At 32.4% G+C, this 25150-nt stretch overlaps 5 protein-coding genes across 5 annotated transcripts; all 5 read left to right on the forward strand.

The window, feature by feature from the left end:
• Positions 1 to 163: 163 nt before the first annotated feature.
• LOC136782650 (odorant receptor 82a-like) lies at positions 164 to 2482 on the forward strand. The gene is made up of 7 exons (XM_066742243.1): positions 164 to 237; positions 314 to 607; positions 1196 to 1556; positions 1625 to 1852; positions 1930 to 2043; positions 2112 to 2267; positions 2348 to 2482. Exons 2-7 carry the CDS (start codon positions 330 to 332, stop codon positions 2399 to 2401), a joined length of 1191 nt encoding a protein of 396 aa, XP_066598340.1. The 5' UTR covers positions 164 to 237; positions 314 to 329; the 3' UTR covers positions 2402 to 2482.
• An 800-nt stretch (positions 2483 to 3282) lies between these two features.
• On the forward strand, positions 3283 to 13118 carry LOC136782527 (uncharacterized). The gene is made up of 13 exons (XM_066742014.1): positions 3283 to 3663; positions 3750 to 4098; positions 4178 to 4408; positions 4485 to 4598; positions 7240 to 7470; positions 7542 to 7655; positions 7718 to 7873; positions 7937 to 7980; positions 11985 to 12159; positions 12335 to 12565; positions 12637 to 12750; positions 12808 to 12963; positions 13032 to 13118. The coding sequence occupies exons 1-13, from the start codon at positions 3392 to 3394 to the stop codon at positions 13080 to 13082; spliced, it is 2238 nt and encodes a 745-aa protein (XP_066598111.1). The 5' UTR covers positions 3283 to 3391; the 3' UTR covers positions 13083 to 13118.
• LOC136782652 (odorant receptor 13a-like) lies at positions 8758 to 10962 on the forward strand. Its single transcript, XM_066742247.1, has 6 exons — positions 8758 to 9191; positions 9288 to 9624; positions 9794 to 10024; positions 10100 to 10213; positions 10271 to 10426; positions 10491 to 10962. The coding sequence occupies exons 1-6, from the start codon at positions 8917 to 8919 to the stop codon at positions 10539 to 10541; spliced, it is 1164 nt and encodes a 387-aa protein (XP_066598344.1). The 5' UTR covers positions 8758 to 8916; the 3' UTR covers positions 10542 to 10962.
• Positions 13119 to 14390: 1272 nt separating the features above from the next.
• Positions 14391 to 15553, forward strand: LOC136782654 (odorant receptor 85b-like). Its single transcript, XM_066742249.1, has 5 exons — positions 14391 to 14552; positions 14736 to 14966; positions 15034 to 15147; positions 15217 to 15372; positions 15435 to 15553. Exons 1-5 carry the CDS (start codon positions 14427 to 14429, stop codon positions 15483 to 15485), a joined length of 678 nt encoding a protein of 225 aa, XP_066598346.1. The 5' UTR covers positions 14391 to 14426; the 3' UTR covers positions 15486 to 15553.
• Positions 15554 to 16674: 1121 nt separating this feature from the next.
• On the forward strand, positions 16675 to 18566 carry LOC136782653 (odorant receptor 10-like). Its single transcript, XM_066742248.1, has 6 exons — positions 16675 to 16804; positions 17029 to 17389; positions 17463 to 17693; positions 17829 to 17942; positions 18011 to 18166; positions 18516 to 18566. The coding sequence occupies exons 1-6, from the start codon at positions 16695 to 16697 to the stop codon at positions 18564 to 18566; spliced, it is 1023 nt and encodes a 340-aa protein (XP_066598345.1). The 5' UTR covers positions 16675 to 16694.
• Positions 18567 to 25150: the final 6584 nt, after the last annotated feature.

The following is a 25150-nucleotide window of genomic DNA, read 5'->3' on the forward strand; positions in this document are numbered from 1 at the left end:
GAAACTTTTCAAAGTAAATTGTTCAGGGTAAACTTTGTCTACGCACAAAGATGAAATGCGCGTGCATTATTAAAGAAAATTGCTCACAGTCTCGCGTAGATAATAGTTCATGGTTCTTGTCGTTTTTGTTATATCTCTCTCTCCCCGCGTAATTACGACAGATCAGCGATTGGTTAGCGATCGGTGGGGTGGGGCGAATTTTCTCGGCTGGCTCAGTTTAGACCTTTATCACTGAAGGTAGTAGGTATAGTTCCCACTGACATCAGCCTCGATCTATTACACTTTGACAAATTAGTAACTTTTGCCTGTGCAGAAGAATTTGTTGAAAAATGAAATATCAGTCGACAGAATTACTCACCACGGTAAACCAATTTAAAGTCACTGAAATCTGGTTAAAAATTAGTGGAATTTGGCCAGATGAACCGCACGGAAATGTACTTCGAATATTCTGGGCTGTCGATATGCTGGTGATGCAAGCTAGTCAATTTGCTTTTCTTCTGTCGTGTTTTAAAGTTGTAGACTGGGTGACTTGGATCGACATATTCGGTCTGTTCATGCTCTTCACCATCATCCTCCTTAAACTATGTCTACTTTGGCTTGGCAAAAGGTAAATTTTACTCTCAAAAATCTGAAATAATTCATACACTGAAAAAAATACACAAGTCAACTGATATTTATTTGATTTAGCTAGAGATGATATTATCACGAGTGACGAATGAAATATTTGTTTTAGCAAACTTATTATTTGTAAATAAATAGTTGCCCTAATTTATTATGTAGTTCATTAAATTACATAATAGTTGATACAGCAAATTAAATGTCGTAAAATTTTGCAATTAGTTATATATTATTTAGGTGCTTTGATTAAACTTTCACTGAACGAAAATATATTGCATTTCATATTAATTATCCTTGAAAACAATAATATTTATTTGATACATAATACCAAAATAACTTCAATGTATTTAATAAAAATTTTTCTGTAATCGAGACTCATGAAATTTTAGTAAATAAATGAATTTAATTTATTATTTATTTAAATATTTCTCATTTCGTCAATTTAATGGAATAAATGATTGGAACAAATAACTGAATATAATTACATATTTTTAATAGAATTAAGTATTTTTTTCTCAGTGTACTAAAATTAAACTAATGGAAGAATGCACAAAGGAATAAATCTATTTTTTCTCAGTATCTTTCAGGAGATTTTGATAAGAATGAGAAACGATATACACGAAAGTTTCTCCACTAATCGTGGCGTCAACATAATATTGAAAAAACTCGAAATATCGGATTATTGCTGCAAGTTAATACTGTATTTTATTGTGTCATGTGGATTCTTTTACGTTTTACTTTTTCTAGTCATCTCGGTATACTATACGAGTTCTCATACGACTTCAAGTACGAATGAAAAATTACTTCTTTATTCAGCGTCGTTCCCTTTTGATAAGAACAAATCACCCTATTACGAATTTATCATAGTCTTTCAAATATTTAACACTATTCTAGTGAGTGCAATAAGCGCCTCTACCTTTTGCTTGATTTTAGTCTTAGTGAGTGTTTCAACTAATAATACTAATGTTTTCTATATCATATATCTATATTGAATTGTAAAATTTAGGTACTTCACGTGGGAGGTCAGATAGAAATAATCAACGAAGAACTGATGAATATATCATCGAGTGAATCAAAACAGGATATCACAGGAATCATTTCACGTATTATCGAAAAACATCAGAAGGCTATCTATTTATCGAAAAAAATTGAATCACTTTTTTCCAACATTGCAATGTTGCAATTCATCATAAATACATTGGCCATTTGTATTTCTTGTTTCATTATCATAATAGTAAGTAATATACCTTTATTTGGTAAGCAATTATCTTACTAAACTTAAATAAAAATATGAAATTCACGTATAAACAGACAATTACCACAGATTTTACGTTCATAACTTTGATGAAATTTGCTATGTACTACGTTGTCAGCAACCTGGAAGTTTTAGTTTTATGCTATGCCGGTGAATATCTGAGTAACAAAGTACGTAAACGATTAGACAATCTAGTTGAAATATTGTCAAAGAAACCATTCTATTTTTGAAACTGTAGAGCTTAACAGTGGTTGATGCGATTTACAATTCTTGCTGGTACAACTTGAATCGAAGTGATAACCAGCTTTTGCTGCTTATGACGTTACGTGCTCAACACCAATTTGTTATTACAGCAGCAAAATTTATCACGCTGTCATTACAGTGTTTCTCCAAGGTTATTAATACGTCTTTAATATTTTCCTCTTCTTATCTCGCTTAATTCATCGCTGAAATCATATTATAATTATTATTCAGATAACAAGGACATCGGCATCCTACCTGTCATTGCTACTCGCTATATATTCATAAGAAATAATGATTAACAAGTATTGATAAAAACAATAAAAATTCGATGGTCTCAATGCTATAATTATTATTAGCATATATAAATATATATTTCACTGTGCAAGAATTCTATAATAATTAAATGATCGTTAATTAATTGAGTGTTAAAATTTAACGCACAGTGAAAAGCTAAGAAAACTACTACTAACCTATGTTAAACAACGTGAAGTACCATGAGTATCCTTACGATTTCAATTGATAAAATATAAATTTGCAAATTTTGTTCTCACACTAAATCGTAAAATCAAGCGTCTCCTCATTTATCAAGTTATTTTTTCGTTATTACATACTTTCATTTTAAACACTGTTTATACACTCTGAGAAAAAATGTTGCTGCATTTTTAAAAGTACGAGCTGATCGGTCTTTCCATTGACGATGTAAGAGCTCTTCGCTACTGCCTTATCTTTGAAAAACCTTTGCTTCAACATAATACGCAAATTTTTTTCTGAAATGCGAATACTTCTTCAGCACCCAAGTTAATAGTTTTAAGAGAACTTAAAACTGACTTTAGGACTAATTTCTTGTAATTATTTGTTCGAGACTTGGATAATTTGATATCTACGACAAAAGTTTAAGTTTAAACCAAGGGGAACATTGTTCTTTTTAGTCTGTAAGGCTGCCAAGTGCGGTTCCTTACTCGCAATATTAATAATCTATGCTTGCTGAGTTTAATATGTTCGTCAAACCGCAAAAACATGAGAAAGCATAAAAAGTTTAACTTTTTTAAGATAATTGCAAGCTCCCCACACTCTGACCATTCAATATGTAACCATTAGCCAATGGCAGTCGAGAGCCAGCTTTACACAATTTCTTTAGTCAATTTTCCACAGTCGCGAATGAAACACTGGCAGCAAAACCTGTCAATTATTAAATTTATTAAAAATTCATAATAGTTTGTTTACGTTTTAATTCAATAATATCTACGATTGAAAAATTCCGGTGTTTCGTAAAAAATGAGTACCAGTGCTTATGAAGAGCAGAGCACGTTAAATAATTGGCAAAAATTTAGCCTTTGCTTAATTGGGGTTTGGACGAAGGAGCCTTATACGATATGGATTAGATTATTTTGGACACTTTCACTTTCGCTGACAGTAATCAGTGAGTTTTATTATTTGTACACAAATTTTAACTCGAAGAATTTGCCTGATTCTATAGAGGTTCTCAGTGTTGCTATGAATTATATGATTGGCTTGCTGAAGCTCTTCATTTTATGGCACTATCGCCGGTGAGACTTTGGCAAAATTTTTAATACAGGCAATTTGCTAAATTTATCCAATGAAAAATTTTCCAATCAGTTTCTATTTCATGCAGGACCTTTCGGAGAATAATAAATGCTATAGCTGATGACTGGAAGGAATGTTCGTCGTGTAATTTGAATTGGATTTTGAATATTATGACAAAAAGGGCATCGACCTGTCTACGCTTTACAAAGTCTTTATTCATCAGCTTTGGAGTATCTGTGAGTATTTATGGGCTTAGCAGCTATTTAATTTTTAGCACGAAGGAATCCGAAGAGCCTCAACTTCTGGTAAAAATGGTATTACCCTTTGATGCAATTTCATCGCCAAATTATGAAATAGTCCTGATTGTTCAATATATTTTCATGCTAGTTTATGTGACCATGGTTACTGCCAATATTATGTCACTTTTGCTAACATTGGTAAATTTAAGTAAAATTTTATTACTTACTTTTAATGTGAGTTTTATCAAGAATTCAAACAGCGTGAAATTTTACGCAGATTTTTCACATCGATGGACAAATAGAAATCATAAAGCAAATAACGGAAAATATTCCAACTAGTTGTAAAACATCTGAATCCGTTGGATTGACAATAAAATCTTTGATTGGCAAGCATCAGAGAATTATTTCCATATCGGATGACATTGAGACTCTATTCACTTATGTCTTATTGTTACAATTTTTTGCGAATACGTTGATCATTTGTTGCGTAGGATTTGTCATAGCTGTTGTTCGTAACAAAATTTCATTCTTCACCAATAATCTGTAATAAAAATTTTTTATTAACAATTAATTTGACATTACAGGCTGTTGTAACGAATAATGCATCAGAGATGTTCCTTCGTTTTTCAGGATATTATTGTGTAATGACCATGGAAGCTTTTGTCTACTGCTACGCTGGTGAATACCTTTCTAGTAAGGTGAGAGAAAATATTTTAAAAAGTTGAAAAATAAGTTTTTAATCAAATTTTAGAGCTTTGCTATAGGTTACATGATTTACGATTATCAATGGTACAATTTAAAAACCAGCGACAGTCGCATGTTAATATTATTGATCATGAGATCTCAGAAACCTCTACGTCTAACTATTGGAAAATTTGTGAATCTGTCCTTAGAACGATTTACATCTGTAAGAATTATATATTCCGATTCACAGAAAATTTAATGATTTTACAAGCATCTATCATTTCAGATCATGAAGCTATCAATGTCTTACATATCAGTATTATTAGCAATGTATTGATACTTGCCTCTTGCAAATCTCTAATAGTTAAAAAGCAGTGACTTTAGTAAAAAGTCAAGCCAGTAGTCAATAAATTAAATAATGATCATATTTCTTCTACTTATCTATAATCACTTTTATGAAGTACGTCCTTTCAAACTACATTTTCTTCATTAGAAGATTTAATTTAAAGAACATAGTAGCAACAGCTAACTTTAAAACTAAAACTAAAACTTTAACATAACATTGTCAAATAAATGATCAAAGCTTGAACAAACTGTGAGTATCTTTAAAACTTAAATTAAATTACAATCAAACATAAATTAAATTAATTCACTGTTAGTGGATGAGTTCATTTCCACACGAAGATTCGGTGTAAACTGAAATGTCCCATGCATTTTTTTTAGCTGGTAGATCTTTTGGAGGGGATTAGTGCTCCCCATTTCTACTTTCTTTCAGTTTTGAAAACTTTGAAACTTTCAAGCAAATGTATCTACCGTGCAGGCAGGTTAATTATACTACACCCTCTATGTGCGATACAAAAACGAAAGAATAATATATTCAAGAAAAATAAAGTTTATAATTGTCGAGTGTTCTGCCCTAAGTAATGAATTTGTAACCATGTCGACAGATCCACGCCTCTGTTACCATTCCTTCCCCCACTTTTCAATCGCAAAAATCCCCTTCAGTCGCGATTTACCCGTCGAGGGATGAGCCTGCTGACTATTAATTCTAGTATTTATTAATTTACTCATCATATTTGTATCATAACTTTTACATTTTTAATTAATTGCTACAGTATTGAAAGATTTGTACAAAAGTACATATTGGGTTTAAGATAAACATTTGTAAGTTTGTGAAATGTGTACGATCAGAATGAAAGAGAAACGTACGCTAAATAATTATCAGATATTTTTACTCCGCCTGTCCGGAAATTGGCCCAATGACCCGAAAGCCATATTGTTCAGAGTCACCTGGATACTTTTGCTCTCAACGACTGTGATCAGTGAATTTTATTATACTTATATGCACTTTAGTGTCAATAAGCTACCCGAATTTATGGAAAATATCGGCACTGCAATGTGTTTTATGATAGGCTTGACGAAAATTATAATTTTTACGTTTCATAGTCGGTATGTTCTTCTTTTTATGTAATACATCAAATGTCATTCGTCAAAATATTATAAAACCATACTGATCTTTTTTCATTACCCGCCTTATTTTTATAGGACTTTTCAAAGATTAATATGTACGATAACCGAAGATTGGAATGAGTGCACATCGAGCAACTTGGATTGGGTCTCCAATATTATGATTAAAAACGCGATACTATGCGATCGCTGCGCCAAATTCATTCTTTTGTGGTTCGCGTTTTCCGTTACTGTTTACGGCAGCAGCTGTTTCATTTTCAATTCAAAAGAATCCCAACTAATTATAACAATGGCATTTCCTTTCGACATAAATGACCCGTCAAATTACAAGATTGTCCTGTTTGCACAATTTATTTGTTTGACAACTTTTGGCGTTACATGGATCGGAAATATAATTACACTTATGTTATCATTGGTAAAGAGGGATGTTAAGCATTCGTCAATTTTGGGCTAAGGATGGAGCCACAACCAAATAAGATTTCTTATAGTCTTTTTACCTTAGAATCGCGAAGTGAAATCTGTTTTTCCCGTATCCTGGAAAAAATTAAGAGATCATTCGAAACAATATTATAACAAAATACAATTTTTTGTATACTTTTCAGTATACTGAACTTATGTGAGAAAAAGCCTATTATTTACACAAACGTCATGAATAACAAATCAAAAAGATCGAATGTACAAATGTTTTAAATTTTTATATCAAAAATGGTATTTTTCCTCATTTTTTTTTTTCATATGCAGATTCCAGTAAAATATAGATTCTCTGCATCACTTATGAATTTACGCTAAAGAAAGCTATAAGAAACCTTATTTAAATTATGTTCGACCTTATTGGCCAAAATTGGCTTACTTTTAACATAACCTTCCTTGAGTAAAACGCTAATTTTTATTTCAAAATCACATGAAAAGATTAATTTTTTAAAAAGTATTAAACATTGAAAAGAGAATTTATTTGTTAGGAAAGAGGGAGTAAGAGATCACTACATATTACTAATTTGTACCATATTTTTCAGACTTAAAATTAATATGAAACATAAAAAATATTTTTTTCTTTTACAACTATACTCTTTTTTCGCTACAGTATATTGTATAAACAGCGAAATAAATTATTTGCCTTAACTTTTCAATCTTAAGCCATTTTGGTAGTGAATTCCTCTATTAAACAGATGATACTAAAATTTTGTATAGGTATTGCACGTATGTGGACAATTAGATGTGATGAGTCATGCAATAGAAAATATTCCCACTTTAAGCGAAAAATCGGAATCAGTTAAATTGAAAATAAGATCTCTGATTGAAAAACACCAAAGAATTATTTCAATGTCTAACGATATTGAAAGTCTCTTCACTTACATTCTACTAGTACAAGTTTTATCCAGTACAATGATCATTTGCTCTATAGGATTTGTCTTAGCTGTTGTTCGTATTCAATTGATAAATTAATAATAAAAAGTGAATCCCTCTTTTTAATCACTAATTTGGCATTGCAGACGTTAAGAACCAATCAAGAAATAGGAATGTTACTTAAATTGGCGTCATATTATGTCGCAATGACCGTAGAATTTTTTATCTATTGCTATGCCGGCGAATATCTTAGTACCAAGGTAAGAGAAAAAAAATTAAATTCGGATAAAGTGAAGATTTTGATGTTATTCTAAAATTGTAGAGTTTCACTGTCAGCTATACGGTCTACGAAAGTGAATGGTACAATTTAAAGACGAGGGAGAGCAGAATGCTAATGATGCTGATCATGAGATCCCAAAAATCTCTACGTCTAACTATTGGAAAATTTGCGGATTTGTCCTTAGAACAATTTACATCTGTAAGAAATGTTTATCCTGTCTGAATGGAAACTAATTGATTTTGAATGTATCCATTATTTCAGATCATGAAGCTTTCAATGTCTTATATATCGGTATTACTAGCGATGTACTAAAATTTGACCTATAATTCTTTAACACCTAAGAAGCAGTGTTTTAGTGAAAAGACAAACTAATAGTCAATAAATTAAGTAAAGTTCATCTTTCTTCTATTTATCTCTCTAGACACTTTGATCAGATACTTCTTGAAAATTCTTTTTCTTTACTACAATATATAATTTAAAAAGCATAATAGATGCTGCTCACTTTAAAACTAAAGGCAAGGCAAACCTCTCTGTCAATGGTAAATATATATGCTAGCTTCGTCATTTTTTTTAATACTTTAAAGTAATAGGGTTAATATAAAAGATCAGATCCTGAATAAACTCTGAGTACTATTAAATCTTAAATTAAATTATCATTAAATATGTCACAAGATTTTGATTGGAATAGGTGAGTTGTTTTCTACGCGGAGATTCAGTAAAAACTAAATTGTAACATACCTGTATTATTTTTTTTTTTTGAATTCGTGAGATCTCTTGGAAGTAATTATTGCTTGCTTTTTTCTTTTCTTTCAGTTTTGAAACCTTTGAAAGTTTCAAACAGATCAATCGCTAATGTAGGCAGGTTAATTATACTGCACCGGGCAACTTCTACGCGGCATCAAAATGAAAGAATAATATATTCAAGAAAAATAAAGTTTATAATTGTCCAAGAAAACACAAGCTTTCTACCCTAAGTAATTAATTTTTAATCATGCCGACTGTGTCATCCCCACTAATCCTATAATTGCCCCTCCCACTTTTTAAACAACAATTTCCCTCAGTCGCGATTTACCTGTCGAGGGATGAGCTTGCTATTTTTTACTTTTAGTATAGGTATAATTTACTCGCAATATTTATACCTATATATGTAATTATCTCTTTATTGAATTCTTCAAATATAATAGGAAATTTGCATAAACTTATTTATCGGATCTAATATAAACATTTGCTAGTTTTGAAAAATGAGTAAGATTATGGTGAAGGAGAAAAATAGTACGCTTAATGATTTTCAAATATTCTGTCTCCGGTTATCTGGTATATGGCCTCATGACCCTAATGCAATATGGTTTAGAATCGCATGGACACTTTTGCTGTCATTGATGTTAAGCAATGAATTTTACTACGCTTATATACATTTTAACATAAACAAGCTACCCGAATTTATGGAAACTCTCGCCACTATTATGTGCTTTCTGATTGGCTTGATAAAACTTATCATTATTTGGTGTAATGATTGGTGAGTATTAATTCATATAATATAAAATAAATTATTCACCAAACTGTAAATATACAATTGTGCTATTCCTTTTTTACACTTTCTTTCTTTAAACAGGAAAGTCAAAAGAATAGTAAATATGATAATCGAAGATTGGAATGAATGTGTGTCAAGAAATTTGGAATGGATTTACAATATTATGAATAAAAATGCGATATTTTGCGAACGTTGTACGAAATCCATTATTGTATTTTTCGTGCTATCTGTTACTGTTTTTGGTTGCTGCTGTTATATTTTCGGTTCGAAAGATTATCAGCTAATATTAACAATGGTATTTCCCTTCGACATAAATAACCAGTTAAATTATAAAATTGTCCTGGTAGCTCAATATATTTATTTAGCGACTTGTGCCGCTACATGGTTCGGAAATATTACCACCTTCATGCTAACATTGGTAAATTTGAGTGAAGCTTTAATTTATCTCTCGAAAACTTATAATATATACTACAGCAAATAATATAAAAAAGTTTACAAAACAGCAAAGAAACATTCTGCAATTTTTCTAATTTTAGGCTGTTTTTGAAAAACGCTTGAATTAATGATGAATCAAATTTTGCTTTCAGATATTACACATAGGCGGACAGATCGACGTCATAAGTCAAACGTTAAAAAATATGTCTAATTTTAGTGAAGACTCAGAATTCGTTAGATTTGAAATAAAGTCTCTAATTGGGAAACACCAAAGAATTATTTCTATGTCTAATGACATCGAGGCGACATTCACTTATATCATACTAGTGCAATTCTTATGTAGCTCACTAATCATTTGCTGTATAGGGTTTGTTATAGCTGTTGTTCGTATTCAATATAGAAATTGATATTACAGCCACAAAATATTTTAATTCTTAAGAATTAATTTATTACTACAGGGTTTACGCACTAATCAAGAATTAGGAATGTTACTTAAAATGGGATCTTATTATTTTCCAACAACCTTCGAAGCCTTTATATATTGTTATATTGGCGAATATCTTAGTAATAAGGTAAGAGAGATCAAATTGTAGTACACATTCAGAATTTGATATTATTTAAAACTATAGAGCAATGCCATAAGCTATATGGCATACGAGTATGAATGGTACAATTTAAAAACCAGCGAGTGTCGATTGCTAATGGTGTTGATCATGAGATCACAAAAACCTTTACAACTAACTGTTGGAAAATTTATGAACCTGACCTTACAACAATTCACATCAGTAAGATTTATTTATTTTAAATAAACAATTTTAATTTTTTACCAATATCTTTATATGATTTCAGATCATGAAGCTATCAATATCTTACATATCGCTATTATTAGCAGTGTACTAAAATTGGAACGAAATTCTTTATCACTGTAGAAATAGTATTTAGTCAAACCAGTAGTTAATGAATCAAATATTCTCCCACTTCTTCTTATATACCCACAATCACTTTTAAAAGATATATGCACTGAAAATACATTTCCTTATTAGAATATTTGATTTAACCCTTTGTGCTCGAAATAACTATTTATTCCTCGAAAAGTGATGCTTGAGAATCACCTCTCGAGTGCAAAAGGTTAATCCTGGAGCATTAAATTATTATCGTTTCATTATTAAAAACTATCAGCAAACTTTAACGTTCAACCTTATGATTTTCTTTATTTTCTAATGTTTTCAAATTTTTAATCGTTAATAGTTAAAATAAAGGATTGAAAATTGAACTACCTTTAAAACATTATATTATATTATAATCTGAAATATGAAACGATGTTACCTGAAATATATGAGATATAAATATTACTGAATCTCACGGTATTTTTCACTTGCACTAAAATTCCTCAAAGCATATTGTTACATGTCTTCCTTAAGCTTTATGCAGGTCAATTGTCAATGATCATTTAAGTGGTATTTACTCACCCTCTGCACGATTAGATTGAAAGAATAGTGTACAGGAGAAAAAAGTTCATAATTGCCGACGAAATCACAAGTTTTCTACCTTAAGCAATGAATTTATAACAAAGTATCGACTCATCCACGCCTCTTCTACAATTTGCTCCTCCCACTTTTTAAACCTGACAATCTCCGTCAGTTGCAATCCAATCGCCGATGTATGATCTTGCTGATTGTTACTTCTAGTATAATTTACTCGTGAAATTAATACCCTCGAATTAGTTTATTTTGTATTTCATCTGTGATATACACTGGGAGATTTGAACAAATATATTTATCGGGTTGAAAATAAAAATTTATTAGTATTTTTAAATGAGTATGATTAAGGTTAAAGAGAAAAAATTGCTAAATAAATATCAAATATTTTTTCTTCGTTTATCTGGAAATTGGCCCAATGATCCAAACGCGATATGGTTTAGACTCACCTGGTTACTTTTAGCATCGATAACGTTGATTAGTGAATCTTATTACACTTATAACCATTTTAGTATTAATAAGCTACCTGAATTTATGGAAAACCTTGGTACTGCAATGTGTTTCCTGATAGGCTCCATAAAAATCATCATTTTTAGCTATAAGAGTCAGTAAGTACTTCTTCCTTCTATGTAATAAAAAATATTTATAAAAATGTTGTACAGTTGTGTACTGAACTTTTTCATTATTTGCTTTGTTTATATAGGACTTTCCACAGAATAATAAATACAATAACCAAAGATTGGAATGAATGTGCATCGAGCAATTTGCCTCAGATCTCCAGTATTATGAATAAAAACGCGATACTTTGCGATCGCTGCTCTAAATTCATTCTTTTGTGGTTTACGTTATCCATTACTGCTTACAGCACCAGCTGTTTTATATTCGGCTCAAAAGATTATCAGCTAATAATAACAATGTCATTTCCCTTTGACGTAAAATCATTGTCAAATTATAAAATCGTCCTGTTTCTTCAATATATATATTTATTAACCTTTGGCATTGCATGGATCGGTAATATTATCACTCTGGTACTAACATTGGTAAATTTGAGGGAAACGTTCATTTACTTTTTTTTAAACTGCAAACCTGTATGGTTTTATAAAAAGTATCATAGAAAAATCAATAAACAATAATGAGAATTATAAATTTTCTAAGTAAAGGTTTTTCTTGGAAGAAGCCTTAGCCATTGACGGATGCAGTTAAATTTGTTTATAGGTATTTCAGATTGGTGGGCAGTTAGATATGATAAGTCATGCATTAGAAAACATTTCCATTAATAACGAAAAACCAAAATCTGTTGGAATGAAAATAAGATCTTTGATCGGCAAACACCAAAAGGTTATCTTAATGGCTGCTGATATAGAGAGTCTATTCACTTATATTCTACTCGCGCAATTCTTATCGAGCACACTGATCATTTGCTGTTTAGGATTCGTCATAGCTGTTGTTCGTATTCTATTTATAAATTAATGATAAAAGGAAGACCCTTCGTGTTAATAAATAATTTGGCATTACAGACGCTAAGCACCAATCAAGAAATAGGAATGTTACTGAAATTGGCATCATATTATTTTCCAGTAACCTTAGAAGCCTTTATCTATTGTTATGCCGGAGAATATCTTATTAATAAGGTATGAAGGATAAAATTAGTAAATATTCAGAATTTGTGATATTATATAAAATTATAGAGCTTCGCTATAAGCTACATGGTGTACGAGTATGAATGGTATAATTTAAAAGTCAATGACAGTCGACTGCTTATATTATTGATAATGAGATCACAAAAACCTCTACATTTAACTATTGGAAAATTTGTAAATCTGTCCTTACAACAATTCACATCGGTAAGAATTATTACTTAAAAAAAAAGCAAAAGTTTATTTTTTATACAAATATCTTTATATGATTTCAGATCATGAAACTATCAATGTCTTACATATCGGTATTATTAGCAGTGTACTAAAATTTGTGATGAAATTCTTTACCACCGTAGAAATATTATTTAGTTAAATCAGTAGTCAATAAATTAAGTATTCTCCGACTTCTTCTTACCTAGAATCATTTCTATAAGATATATATACTACAAATACATTTTCTTTATTAGAATAGTTGATATAATGATCGAGCACTACTATTGTCTTCAGTATTAAAAGCTAGGCAAACGTCAGTGTTCAACATTAATATTTTCTTTGTTTTTTACTGTCTTCAAATTTGTAATGGAATATAGTTAAAATAAAAGATTGAAGGTTGCATTACCTTTAAAGAGTTTTAATAAATTATAATCTCAGAAATATTAAAAGATGTTACCAGAAATATATGAGATATAAATATTACTGAATATCACGTTATTTTTCACTTCCGGTAAAATTTCTCAGAGCCTATTGTTACATGTCTTCCTTAAGCTTTATGCAGATCAATAGTCAATGTTCATTTAGGTGGTATTTACTGCACCCTCTGCACGAGACCAGAATGAAAGAATAGTATACAGGAGAAAAAGTTCATAATTGCCGACGAAACCGTAAGTTTTCCACCCTACCTAATAAATTTGTAACGATGCAGTAATTGATCCGCGTTTTTCCTTATTGCTCCTCCTACTTTCAAAACTCGACAATCTCATTCAGTCACGATTTAAGCGTCGATGGATGAACTTGCTAATTATCGAAACTAGTGTAACTTAAAATATTTCTACCCTCGATTTGTACAAAACTTTTCATCGGATTTAAATCGAACGTTTGTACAAGACTGCAGAAATGAGTACGATTAAGCTGAAGTCGAGAAGAACGATCAATCATTACCATACCTTTTGTCTTCGTTTAACTGGAATCTGGCCTAATGATAATTATGCTATATGTCTCAGAATCGTTTGGGCATTTGTTTTTACTCTGACAATTTCCAGTGAATTTTACTACTTTTATATGCATTTTAGCATCAAAAAACTACTTGAATTTATGGAAGATTTTGGCACTGCATTGAATTTCGTTGGTGGATTTTTGAAACTAATCATTATATGGTATAAAAGTCGGTGAGCTCTATTTCGTATAATAATAAAATATTTCCCTATTGTACTATTCTGTTTGTACCAGCTCTTTGTTTATTTAGGACTTTTCAAAGAATAATAAATACAATAACTGAAGATTGGAATGATTGTGCAACGAGCAATTTCGATTGGGTTTCCTGTATTATGAATAAAAACGCTCTGCTTTGCTATCGCTGCACAAGACTAGTCATGTTTAGCTTCGTATTATCCTTAATTATTTATGGAATAGGATTTTTAATTTCCAGTTCAAAGGATCAGCTAATAATAGCAATGGCATTACCTTTCGATGTAAATTCATCTACTAATCGTAAAATCATTCTGCTTGTTCAATATGTCTGGATAACACTTTATGACACGACATTATTCGGAAATATTATGTCATTGGTGCTGACATTGGTAAATTTGAGTAAACTTTTCATCTCCCTTTTCGCACATAGTAAGAAATTGATTTTTTAAATAATAACACAGCAATATTTGTTAACAGCCAAAAATACTGTTTTAATATTATGAAAATGTAACTTTTATTGTGGTAATTGCTTCTATCAATAATAATTAGTGTAAACGTAAGATCTTGCACAGGTAATTCACCTTGGTGGACAGTTAGACATAATAAGTCATGCCATAGAAAATATTTCCACTTTGAGCGAAAAATCAGAATCTGTTGGACTGAAAATAAGATCTCTGATTAGCAAACACCAGAGGATTATTTCAATGTCTGATGACATAGAGGCCCTATTCACATACGTTCTACTAGTGCACTTCTTATTTAACATACTGATCATATGCTCTGTTGGATTCGCCATAGCCGCTGTTCGTATCCAAATTACAAACTGCTGTTAAAATCATTCTATTGTTAACAATTAATTTGAAATTATAGGCGTTACGCACCAACCAAGGAACAGTTGTGGTTGTTAAATTAATAGCATATTATTGTGTGTTAATTATGGAAGCCTTTATCTATTGCTATGCAGGTGAATATCTCAATAATAAGGTAAGAGAGAAGAACATACTTTTTTCTCTCCATTAAAAGTCGAAACTTTAATGCTTGATAAACTTATAGAGTTCCGGTTTTGGTGACACAGCATACAAATCCGAATGGTATAATTTAAAAGCCAAGGAAAGTCGAATGCTGGTACTGCTGGTATTGAGATCCCAGAAAAGCTTATGTCTAACCATCGGAAAATTTATGGATCTGTCCTTCGCTCGCTTCACCTCCGTAAGCAATATTTATTTTCGCTAAAAAGTAACCTAATTATTAAAAATAAATTATTTTTTCAGATCATGAAACTTTCGGTGTCTTATATATCAGTATTATTAGCAGTATATTAAGTTTAATTATTGCAATGCTGTAATGATGATTGCAATATAGCAAAGTTCTTTCATTCCTTTTGTATTGTAATTTTATATTGAAACTTTAATTATTACACCTGAAGCTAAACAGAAGGAAGATAGTTGAAGGCAGTAATATTGATTCTTTCCCCTCTATCTCTAATTACTTTAATAGCAATAAGCATCTATGCTGTCAATAAAAGCTCAGGTAAATAACCTTTTTCTCAACTTGAAAACTCTCACCATCAATTTCACTGCGTAAACTCATAAACTTTCATCGGTCAATTTATAATTGATTTTGAAAGATGTAGATACTAACATTGTACAGTAGATCAATTCACCTATCGTCTGCAAAGCATAATAGCAACAATTATATAAAAACGTAGAGAGAAAAAATAGAATTTTATACTGAATAAAAATTATTGATTTTTTTCACCAAAGATGCTCGGTGAAAGATTGTTTCCCCATTGCCAAGGTTCGCCGTGAAATAGAAAAAAAGTTGTATTTTTTTTACCGAAGTTCCGTTATAATCGAGGGAGCTTGCAATATGCTGGGGTGGGAGAACGATGAGACGTTTGAATTTCTAAGATAAATAAGTTTGTCTCGTAAACTTAGTCGCGATCTAAATGCTAAAAGTGCAACATACTTCCCTTTCGTCTAGAAGAAGCAATTATCCAAGGGTAATTCTACCCCCTACCCTGTTATTATATACTTTCTTCATTACTGTCAAGAATTTATAATGCCGATCGACGATTGGTCAAGCATCGTCTTAGGGTGGAGTTTTTCTCTCAAGAGGCACTTCCCATTTTTCCAAGACCACCGAACCTTCAGTCTCACTTTGCAATTTATCGCAAAAAGAACTATAGCACTTATTTTTCGTTCATATAATAATCGGTACAAAGGAGTGTCTGTAAAATCTCTCGTTTCAAGTTTCTCCGAGCGTGAAAAGCGTATGAAATTGATATTATATAACAACAATGCGTTAATATCGAGGTACAATTGGTGGTAAATAGTATTGGAGTTGAATGTTTTTGGCTAAACACTGCAAAGCTATAATTGATAATGGACGAGTTTAAACCTTTCAACGTGTGGCTCGAGATCGGACTTCGATCCGTAGGATTGTGGCCGAATGCCCCAAATGGTTTGTGGTTTAGATCGTTCTGGGTTATTTCAATGGGAATCGCTCAAATTTTCCAATATGGATTTGTAATGAAGCATTTTAATTTCAATGAGCTTGTTTATTTAATGGATGGCTTGAGTGTTACCGTCACCTATACACTTATGTATTTCAAACTTATCATTCTCTGGAAAAATAGTCGGTGAGATATTATTCTAATTTTTTTAAAAGTATAATAAACTATTCTATATGCTTGTTTTTTCTTTAAAAAAAATCATTGAACGCTCGATTTCTTTTTCAATATTTTTGTCAAGTCTTGCTCGAAAACAAGAAAAGATTCTTTTTTCGACGTAAAAAATGAAAAGACGGAAGAAGGATTTAAGTGTGAACTGATAGTGTATTTTCGTGGTCCATTGAATACCGCAGAATTTTCTATGAAATTCTCGAGGCGATGAATCAGGATTGGAACGAGCAGATTGCGAGAAAATCGGAATGGGCCAAGGATATAATGAGAGAAACTTCAGTTACGTCGGGCAAATTCGTCAAAGTTGTGATTTTAACTACCTTCGTATCGGTTCTGTTTTACTCGTCAAGTATTCTTTTCAATTCGAATAATCAACTAGCTGACAATGTTACCTCGAGAGAAAAACAGCTGCTCATGCAAATGGAGCTACCATTTGACAGCAGCCACTCGCCAATTTACGAAATCGTCATAGCAGTACAGTTTGCACACCAAATAGCAGCTGCCACCGTCGTGGGGGTTCTCACCTCGTTACTTTTAGCGATCGTATCTATTTTTATTTCATCATTCTACAATCGATCCAATTATTCCCCCTTTTTTAAAGAATAGCAATTTTTAGATACTTCACCTAGGTGGTCAAATCGATATAATTCGAAAAAGATTGTCGACGGCTGTATCTACCTCTGACAGCGACCAATCGTTCTTCACTGTAATTAATTCTTTAATCGGAAAGCATCAACAAATTATCACCATGGCAGAAAATCTGGAAAATCTCTTCACCCTTATAGCCCTTCTGGAATTTGTCATAAATACTCTAACAATCTGCTTTTTGGGCTTAGTAATTATAACGGTTAGTAAACGCGTTTTTTACAAAAAAACTTATCGAATGCCATGCGAAATCTATACTTTTACAGCAAATTAAAAAGCACGAAATTAAACATATTATCTGCGATCATTTCGATTTATACGATTTTCAATTTTTCAGTCTATCAGTTCTATGGAAAACACGTTGATCATATTCAAATTTTTTGGATTCATATGTGTCATCATTACGGAGGCTTTCATTTTTTGCTTTGCTGGTGAATACCTCACCAACAAGGTCCGAACACTTACACAGATCGGTCTAGAAATCAGTGTGAAAAGTTACTGGATTTTACAATATTTCAGAGTAAATTGATAGGAGAAGCAGCATATAAATCTCTCTGGTACGAATTGAAGCCGAAAGAGTCCAGCGTTCTGATACTAGTGATCCTGAGATCTCAGAGGCAACTGACTATCACGATAGGAAAAATTATGGAACTATCCTTGGAACGTTTTACCACGGTAAGATTCATCAGAGACACTCTATGAAATCTTTCTTCTTTTCATAAATTAAAGAATTTTAGTAACGAAGAGCTTAAATAAAAATACAACGTACACTAAAATTTAACACTTGTAAAAAACGATTTATATTTTAAAAACTATACACCTATCTGATCAAGTGTGAAAGTTCTCAGATGAGTATATTTACATGATCAAAATATGGGTAAAGTTCATGTTACAAGCACACAAGTGTAGCTTATAAATTCTTTGCTTAAACTCTCATGCCTCGTCTCCCCATTTTTCATTTTGACACTTATGTTATAGTCTTTTTTTTACTGAACTACTGAATATATTATATCTTCTTTTGCAGATCTTGAAAGCCTCCGTTTCGTACATATCAGTCTTGTACGCATTTTATTGAAACTGTAATAAAATTTAGGTTCCTATAAATAAGGTATAAAGAAGTATTAAAGATATTCTAGAAACAGCAATGCATTAGGATCTTTTTCACCATCGTACATGAAGTTTCGTTGTAGAAAGAGAATGAGAAAAATCGGTCAGTGTTATAAATTATCTGCTGATCGATGTTAGGAAGTTGCGTGCGATCCTGCTGTAGCACTGCGACTGCAGATATAGTTTACCTATATATATGTACTGTAATACCATATATCTCGAATGTTTCAACCCCAAGTCCGTGGGTTCGAAGAGAGCTTGCGTGTAGCGCGACCTTTGCATATTTAAAGCAAATACTTTTAGTTTTAGGCGCAACAAAACTCGCACGATCTCAAATAAATAAAAATTTAAACGTACTAAATTCTCCTTGAAAAGGTCGCAATTATGTTTGAGGTAGGAGTATTTTTACAAAGAGAGTTTCTCTAATATCCTATTCCGATTGGTAGGGTCTCAGTAGAAAAAACTTGATTTTTCCATGCAAGAAAGCCTTCAAGAGTTTCCCACCAGTGAATTGAGAAAGAGCAAGGGAGGTTGCTGTAAAATTTCCCCCTATTGAACTCTGTAATCATTGCTAGTCTGATTAAAGTTTCTTCGACTTTCCCCATCATGACTATTTTATGCCTATCTACCATTGGTTGAGTTCGAGTCGATGAACAGCAGCTTTCGCGATGGCCAATAATGAATGAGTGGTCGATTTGGTTATATCATGTTTGCTCAATTCTGCGCAAATATTGTAATCTACTATAATTTTAATTTTTCCGTTCAATTGAAAAAAAAAACTTTCAGCGCTTTTATCCATAATATAGATCTCAATGACAGATATAATAATAAAAATATCACCAAAGCGAAATTTTAACGAATGGCTTTATCTCGATTCGTTGGGATTTAGCCAAATGCAGCATACACAATTTGGTGCAGATTTGTACTCAGCCGTATGTGTGTTGATCGTGCAAACGTGTCAGTACCATTACGTTTACAGTTAAATAGCAACCAATGAGCTTTCGGTACTCATGGATACTCTTGGTATCTGTACAGGATCAGTGATTAAATTACTTTAAATCATGCACATAAGAAAATGTTTATTTTTATTTTTGTGGCTATTAAATTAAAATATGAAAATTTTCCATAAGACCTCTCTGTGATCAAATGCAACTAATAAAAAATTTCAAGAAGGCCTATTTTATAAATATAGCATCTTTTACAATATTATGAGAGATAAATAAGGTCAAAGTTTTTTTTATGGTTGGGACAATCTTTTTTAAAAGAGAAAGTGGTGCCTCGACAATTTTTTTGTGTTCTAGGTACTCACCATTAAGACAGTATCGTGTCTCTTGATACGTCGAATATGCGGATTCATGCATCTGTGCTTGGGGAGTTTAAATTTGTAGACCCTGTATACATTAACATTTCTCAAGTCTATATATTTGTTTTTTTTTCATTCGCAGGAGTAAATCAATTTTATTAAACATTATTGATCATCAAAAACCGAAGAGCAACTTGACAAAATATTTCTGCACATTGTATGAGTTATGGTGCAGATTGGAAAAACATAAATCGAAGGAAAATCAATGGACGACGAATTGCAAAAGAAATTGAAATATCATTGTAATGATACTTTATGGTAGCTCATTTTTAAACTTACAATTTGCACAATGATTTCTTTATATGATTTACATATGAGAAAGTCATTAGTATAGGAACGCTCAACGTGTTGATTATGACATTGGTAAAGTGAAATTTTGCAAACATTGTCCATCTGAATTTAATTAATTCCACAAAACGCCCAACCATCCGTTATTTCACAATCCAAAATGTGTAATGTAGCGAATAACTCTTGGAATTATATTCTGGTTAAATTAATTATCATAAACAAAATGAATATAATGTTGCTGCCTACCTTTACCCCCAATATAAATATTTCGTTTTACTTTTTTCCTTATCCCCCTTTTTCCCTGTACCTATTAAAAAAATGAAATCAGTCTACTTTGGAATATCCTATGGTAATGATCGAATTTGTTTCAATTTAAGTTCTGATAACTTTGAATTATTTCTATTCTGCTTCATTGGTTAATATCTATTCTAAAAAAAATGTCTAACATCGTTCATTTTAATCTGAAACCTTTTTTCGATTATTTCTAAATCACTTTCACACAATTAAATAATTTTTATTTTTATTATTTAAAAATCTCAAAATCTTAAAACGATTTATGTTATCAATAGGAAATGTTTTTTCCTAATTTTTTATAATTTTTAGGGTAAAAGTACTGGCAACGTATATACGAATAAATATGTTACGATATATGAGGAAAATACGGGCTTCAACTATGCAGATACTATAATCTCAGAAACGATTAATGAAAATCATAGGAAAGATGACGGAATTCTTGAATCATCGATTCATTAGGGTAAGCATTTAAATTTAAACACGTAACTAATAATAATGCACCCTCGAATAAGCACCATGACTGATCCAAGCTAATTAGTATAAAAAAATAAACATTTATATGGAATAATATATTAGAGAAGACGATTCTGCATTAGTATAACCTTGAAAATAATATTTAGACTTTCCCTACCAAGTGATCTAAATGTTTTGCATTCAAATATACCGCCCGTTGAATATAATACCTCTAACACCCACTGGATTACCAATTTTATTTGATTCTCATTTATGCGCTCCAAATAATCTGTCGCTTATCGCTCGTTCCATTGATTTTTTCATGAACAAACATTTCGTAGCTCTTCTCTGGTGTTTATTAATAATTAATTTTCATTTCTACCAATCACGTATATAGCAAAACTAAGCGATCAGGTAACAAACAAAAGTGTGTATTTTATACATATAACGTGTAGTAATTAGGATTAAATGTGTGTTACTTCGTGCGTTTGATATTTACAAACTGAAACGTTTATCGGTGATTGAAAGAAAAAAAATGTGTATTACTATACAATAAATTCTGTTAATTATAACATTATATATTGTATACTTAATATATATTTACACAAGTTTTTATAGAGAAATTCACATTTAAGATAGTGGATGTATGTGTGTGTGACCTGTGTGATGAATATGATACAATTTAACTTTTTTGTTTAAATATATATATAGAGACGTTGGCTTCAAAGCGTGTAAAAATATATAAGTCTCAATATAAGTTTACAGAGAATAAGAAATTTATAAATGCATTAAAGTAACACACGAAAGCCAAATGCAAATTACGATGAAATTTACCTTTCCACTTACAAAAAATATGATCAATTTAAAGATAGGTTCAATTCACCTGCAGCTGTAAATTATAATTGCTACTTTCAAGTGAGCAATAGTTCACTACGAATTTACGAAAGGACATGTACAGAATTGCTTCAATTGCTTCGTTAGTGACGTGACGATGCATGGGAATGACTCGCTCCATTCGCCTTATTCAACAAGATTCTCCCATTTCCCCTCATCCCCTGTTCCCTTTTATGTACCTCTATAGCCAGTGAATTCGTAACCTTGCAAAACTTTCGTCTCTTCGGGAATTGCAAATATTCTGGCGTTAATATCAGTAAATATCTGCAGTTTTACCTTCAAAAGAACATTGAGAATTATCCGAAAATTTTCTCTAATCTTTTTTCAAATAGCAATCGATTTGTGTATATCTCAGAGGAAACCTAACTTCGTAGGAGGACTGGAGTGAACAGTTTTATTTGTATGTAGGCAGAGTGGTTGGCAGAATGAAATTTAATAGGTTTTTGATGGTAAAAGGGTGAGTTTACTACTATTGGAATATTTTTCGGGCGCACGATTGAGTCGACAGATGGTCTGGAAAGGATCGAATTGACACGGCAGTAGGATTAGTTAGCGCCATTTCCTTCTGTAGCAAGGGTCCGAAGGATCAGCGACTAGACATCCGCAAAATTGCTTCATTAGCAACGTGCACCGAGATTCGACTGCTTCGCTCGCTTTCCAACAGATTTTCCCTTTTCTTCCCTATAGCTTCTCCCTAAATATCCGGTTACGCGAAATTCTTATTGTTATCGTGGATAGATGGTATATACGGTCCAATCTCTCAGGAAACTACACCAATTCCAATCAAGCTTCTTGCTGATCTACCCACTTCCCGATGATACTCCAATAACGACAAGCATATCCACTCATTTCCTCCCACCATGCGTCCCTTCTTCCTCCCCACTTATAAAGCCAAAAAATGTTGCTATATACCTTCAAATTCATCGAAATTTCTAAAATATCATCGAATTCTTCATCAAATGAAAAATTCGAAGCAAAAGGAATATTTATGAATAATTAGAGTAAGACTTTTTGGAATTTATACGAATGGAATTTCGAAAATCCCTTGCGTAGTAATATAATATTTTATGCTTTGTGAGATATTTATCAGAGAAGACTGCTATATACGGTGAAAAGTGAAATACGAGCTGTTTTTATTAGGGCTTGTTTCATAGCCGCTTTACGATAAGGGTAGGCATTAAAAATTGCGAGGTTCGGTTGATCTTTCGAGCGAAATGAATATCGCACTGAAAGAGAGGATTAAGGAAGAATTCGCTTTTGGAAATTGACAGAGCGCGTCGGTATGGTGGGGAGGGGGGGGGGGAGAGGCAAATGAAAAAGATGTAAAATCCAACGAATCTTTATTCGTCAACAGAGAACATACAGTATCAAAACCGAAAGGTACATGGATTCACTCATCCGTTATTTTTAGATTGCACCCCTCATAAATCATCATTACTAGCGAATGTTAAAAGAGCAAGCAGGGAATATTCTCAGCGTACAGCCAACCAAATTGATATTATATTCCCATTCTCGTCTCTCAGCTTTGTAACTATTCTTATCGCGGAAGATTCCTCCGTGAAAGTATATGATATGAAATTTCAAGAATATAATAGGGTTGCAATTTTAATTCTGGTTTCAAGCGTTCGATTCGGGATTCGATGGCAGACAGAGGCAAGGGTTTGTTTTGGCGGGTTTTTGTACGAATGCGCAAGATGCGTCGATCCTTGGTCGGTGAGACGCGTGGCGCGTGGAAACTGTGGTTGTGTGATGTGAAAGAGGGTGATGGAGAATGAGAGGGTGGTGGATGGAGGCTGAGGGAAGGGTGAGGGGGAGGGGTTAAAGGGGATTCGATGGTGGTAGCCTTCCCCGGGCCGAGCAGAGCGGTCACCATGGAAACCACCCTGAAGCCGACCCGGGCTGCATTCGTACGTACGTTTACCCCTGTCGAGCAGCGAGACCACCCCCTTCGACCACCCCTACAGCCACCGCATCTGTCTCACGCTCCGAGAGGAGCAACGAGGCTACCCGGGGTAAGGAGAGACTTCACCCCCTCACCTTTCTCTCGAAACGCCGTGCTCTGCCGCCGTTGCCGCATCCAAGTGCCTGGCAGCACGCAATCCTGCAAACATTGTTGCGTGTCCAATCCAGCAACCAACTTTCAAAACCATCGAATACTCTCCAATATTTTCCTTTCACCCCTATTCATTTCATCAAATCACATGTACCCTTTTCAAAAAAACACTACTTTCTTTCAAGGCTCCCTCAAAATAGCCCAGAGTCTTTTCAAACTTGATCTTTTGGTATCGTAAATAACTCTAATCTGTTTTTATCACGATTTGTAGGATTTATAGCACTATATTCCGCAGAGATCGAAACTCCAAACGTTTTCACTAGCTTGCTTTCAACTGTAAAAATTTTTCAAAAGCCGAATGCTTTTTACTGCTATGGATATCTTTTTTATTATTGAAAGCAGTGAAAAGTTTTTTTTTTTGGGCTAGTAGAATTCTTTTATTAATGTTTATAGAAGACTGCGAGTCGAAGCGATTTAAATAGCCATTTCACTTAAATTGAATCTTTCGTGTTTTCGAATGTTAAAATTGTTGGTTAATGTTTTATCAGGGTAAAAGCTAATTACTAAAAGTTCTATTAAATTTTAACGGAATTGTTTGATGTCAGCGTAAAGTTCGCTTTGCGACTGGAATGAACCCTTGGAAAAATCAAATTTATTACGGTCAGTGAGAATTTTCGCTTTACTTGTTTTCCTGACAAATGTTTTTGAAACAATGTAATGACAATTATGATACTAATGTATTATAATTAATTAAACTTTCAGACTGAACGAAAGGATGAACAAATTTTATTGCGTGTATCACGAAAAGAGTAACTTTTTTCAGTAGATTTTTTTTCAGAATGATTCCAATGAAATTGGAGTCGAATTTCAGATTTTAATTAAGAGTATGACGCTGGAATCGAAAAATCGCCAAGCAACAGGTTCTTTTTTTTTCCACGTAGTGCTAATTAAAGGGTGAGCCGTGCAGCGCTGAAAACGAGCTTGAGAGGAAAATGGGAAAAGAGGATCCGCATACCAGAGTAATGTTCAAGGTTGAATGGAGTGAAAAACTTGGAGTGACAGGCCGTTGATTGAATCGTTGCAATTATTGGCGATGCCCGTTTTTACCAAACAGACCAATCGGCTTTCACATCCAGTTTCTTAATGATTCTCAGGTCACTTTAATCAAGTAGACCCATGGATACAGCTAACTATATAATTTAATGAA

This window comes from Prorops nasuta, unplaced genomic scaffold, assembly GCF_024137725.1.
Source record: "Prorops nasuta isolate Cenicafe-Biocafe unplaced genomic scaffold, Cenicafe_Pnas_1.2 PNAS00027, whole genome shotgun sequence".
Taxonomy (NCBI): Eukaryota; Metazoa; Arthropoda; class Insecta; order Hymenoptera; family Bethylidae; genus Prorops; species Prorops nasuta.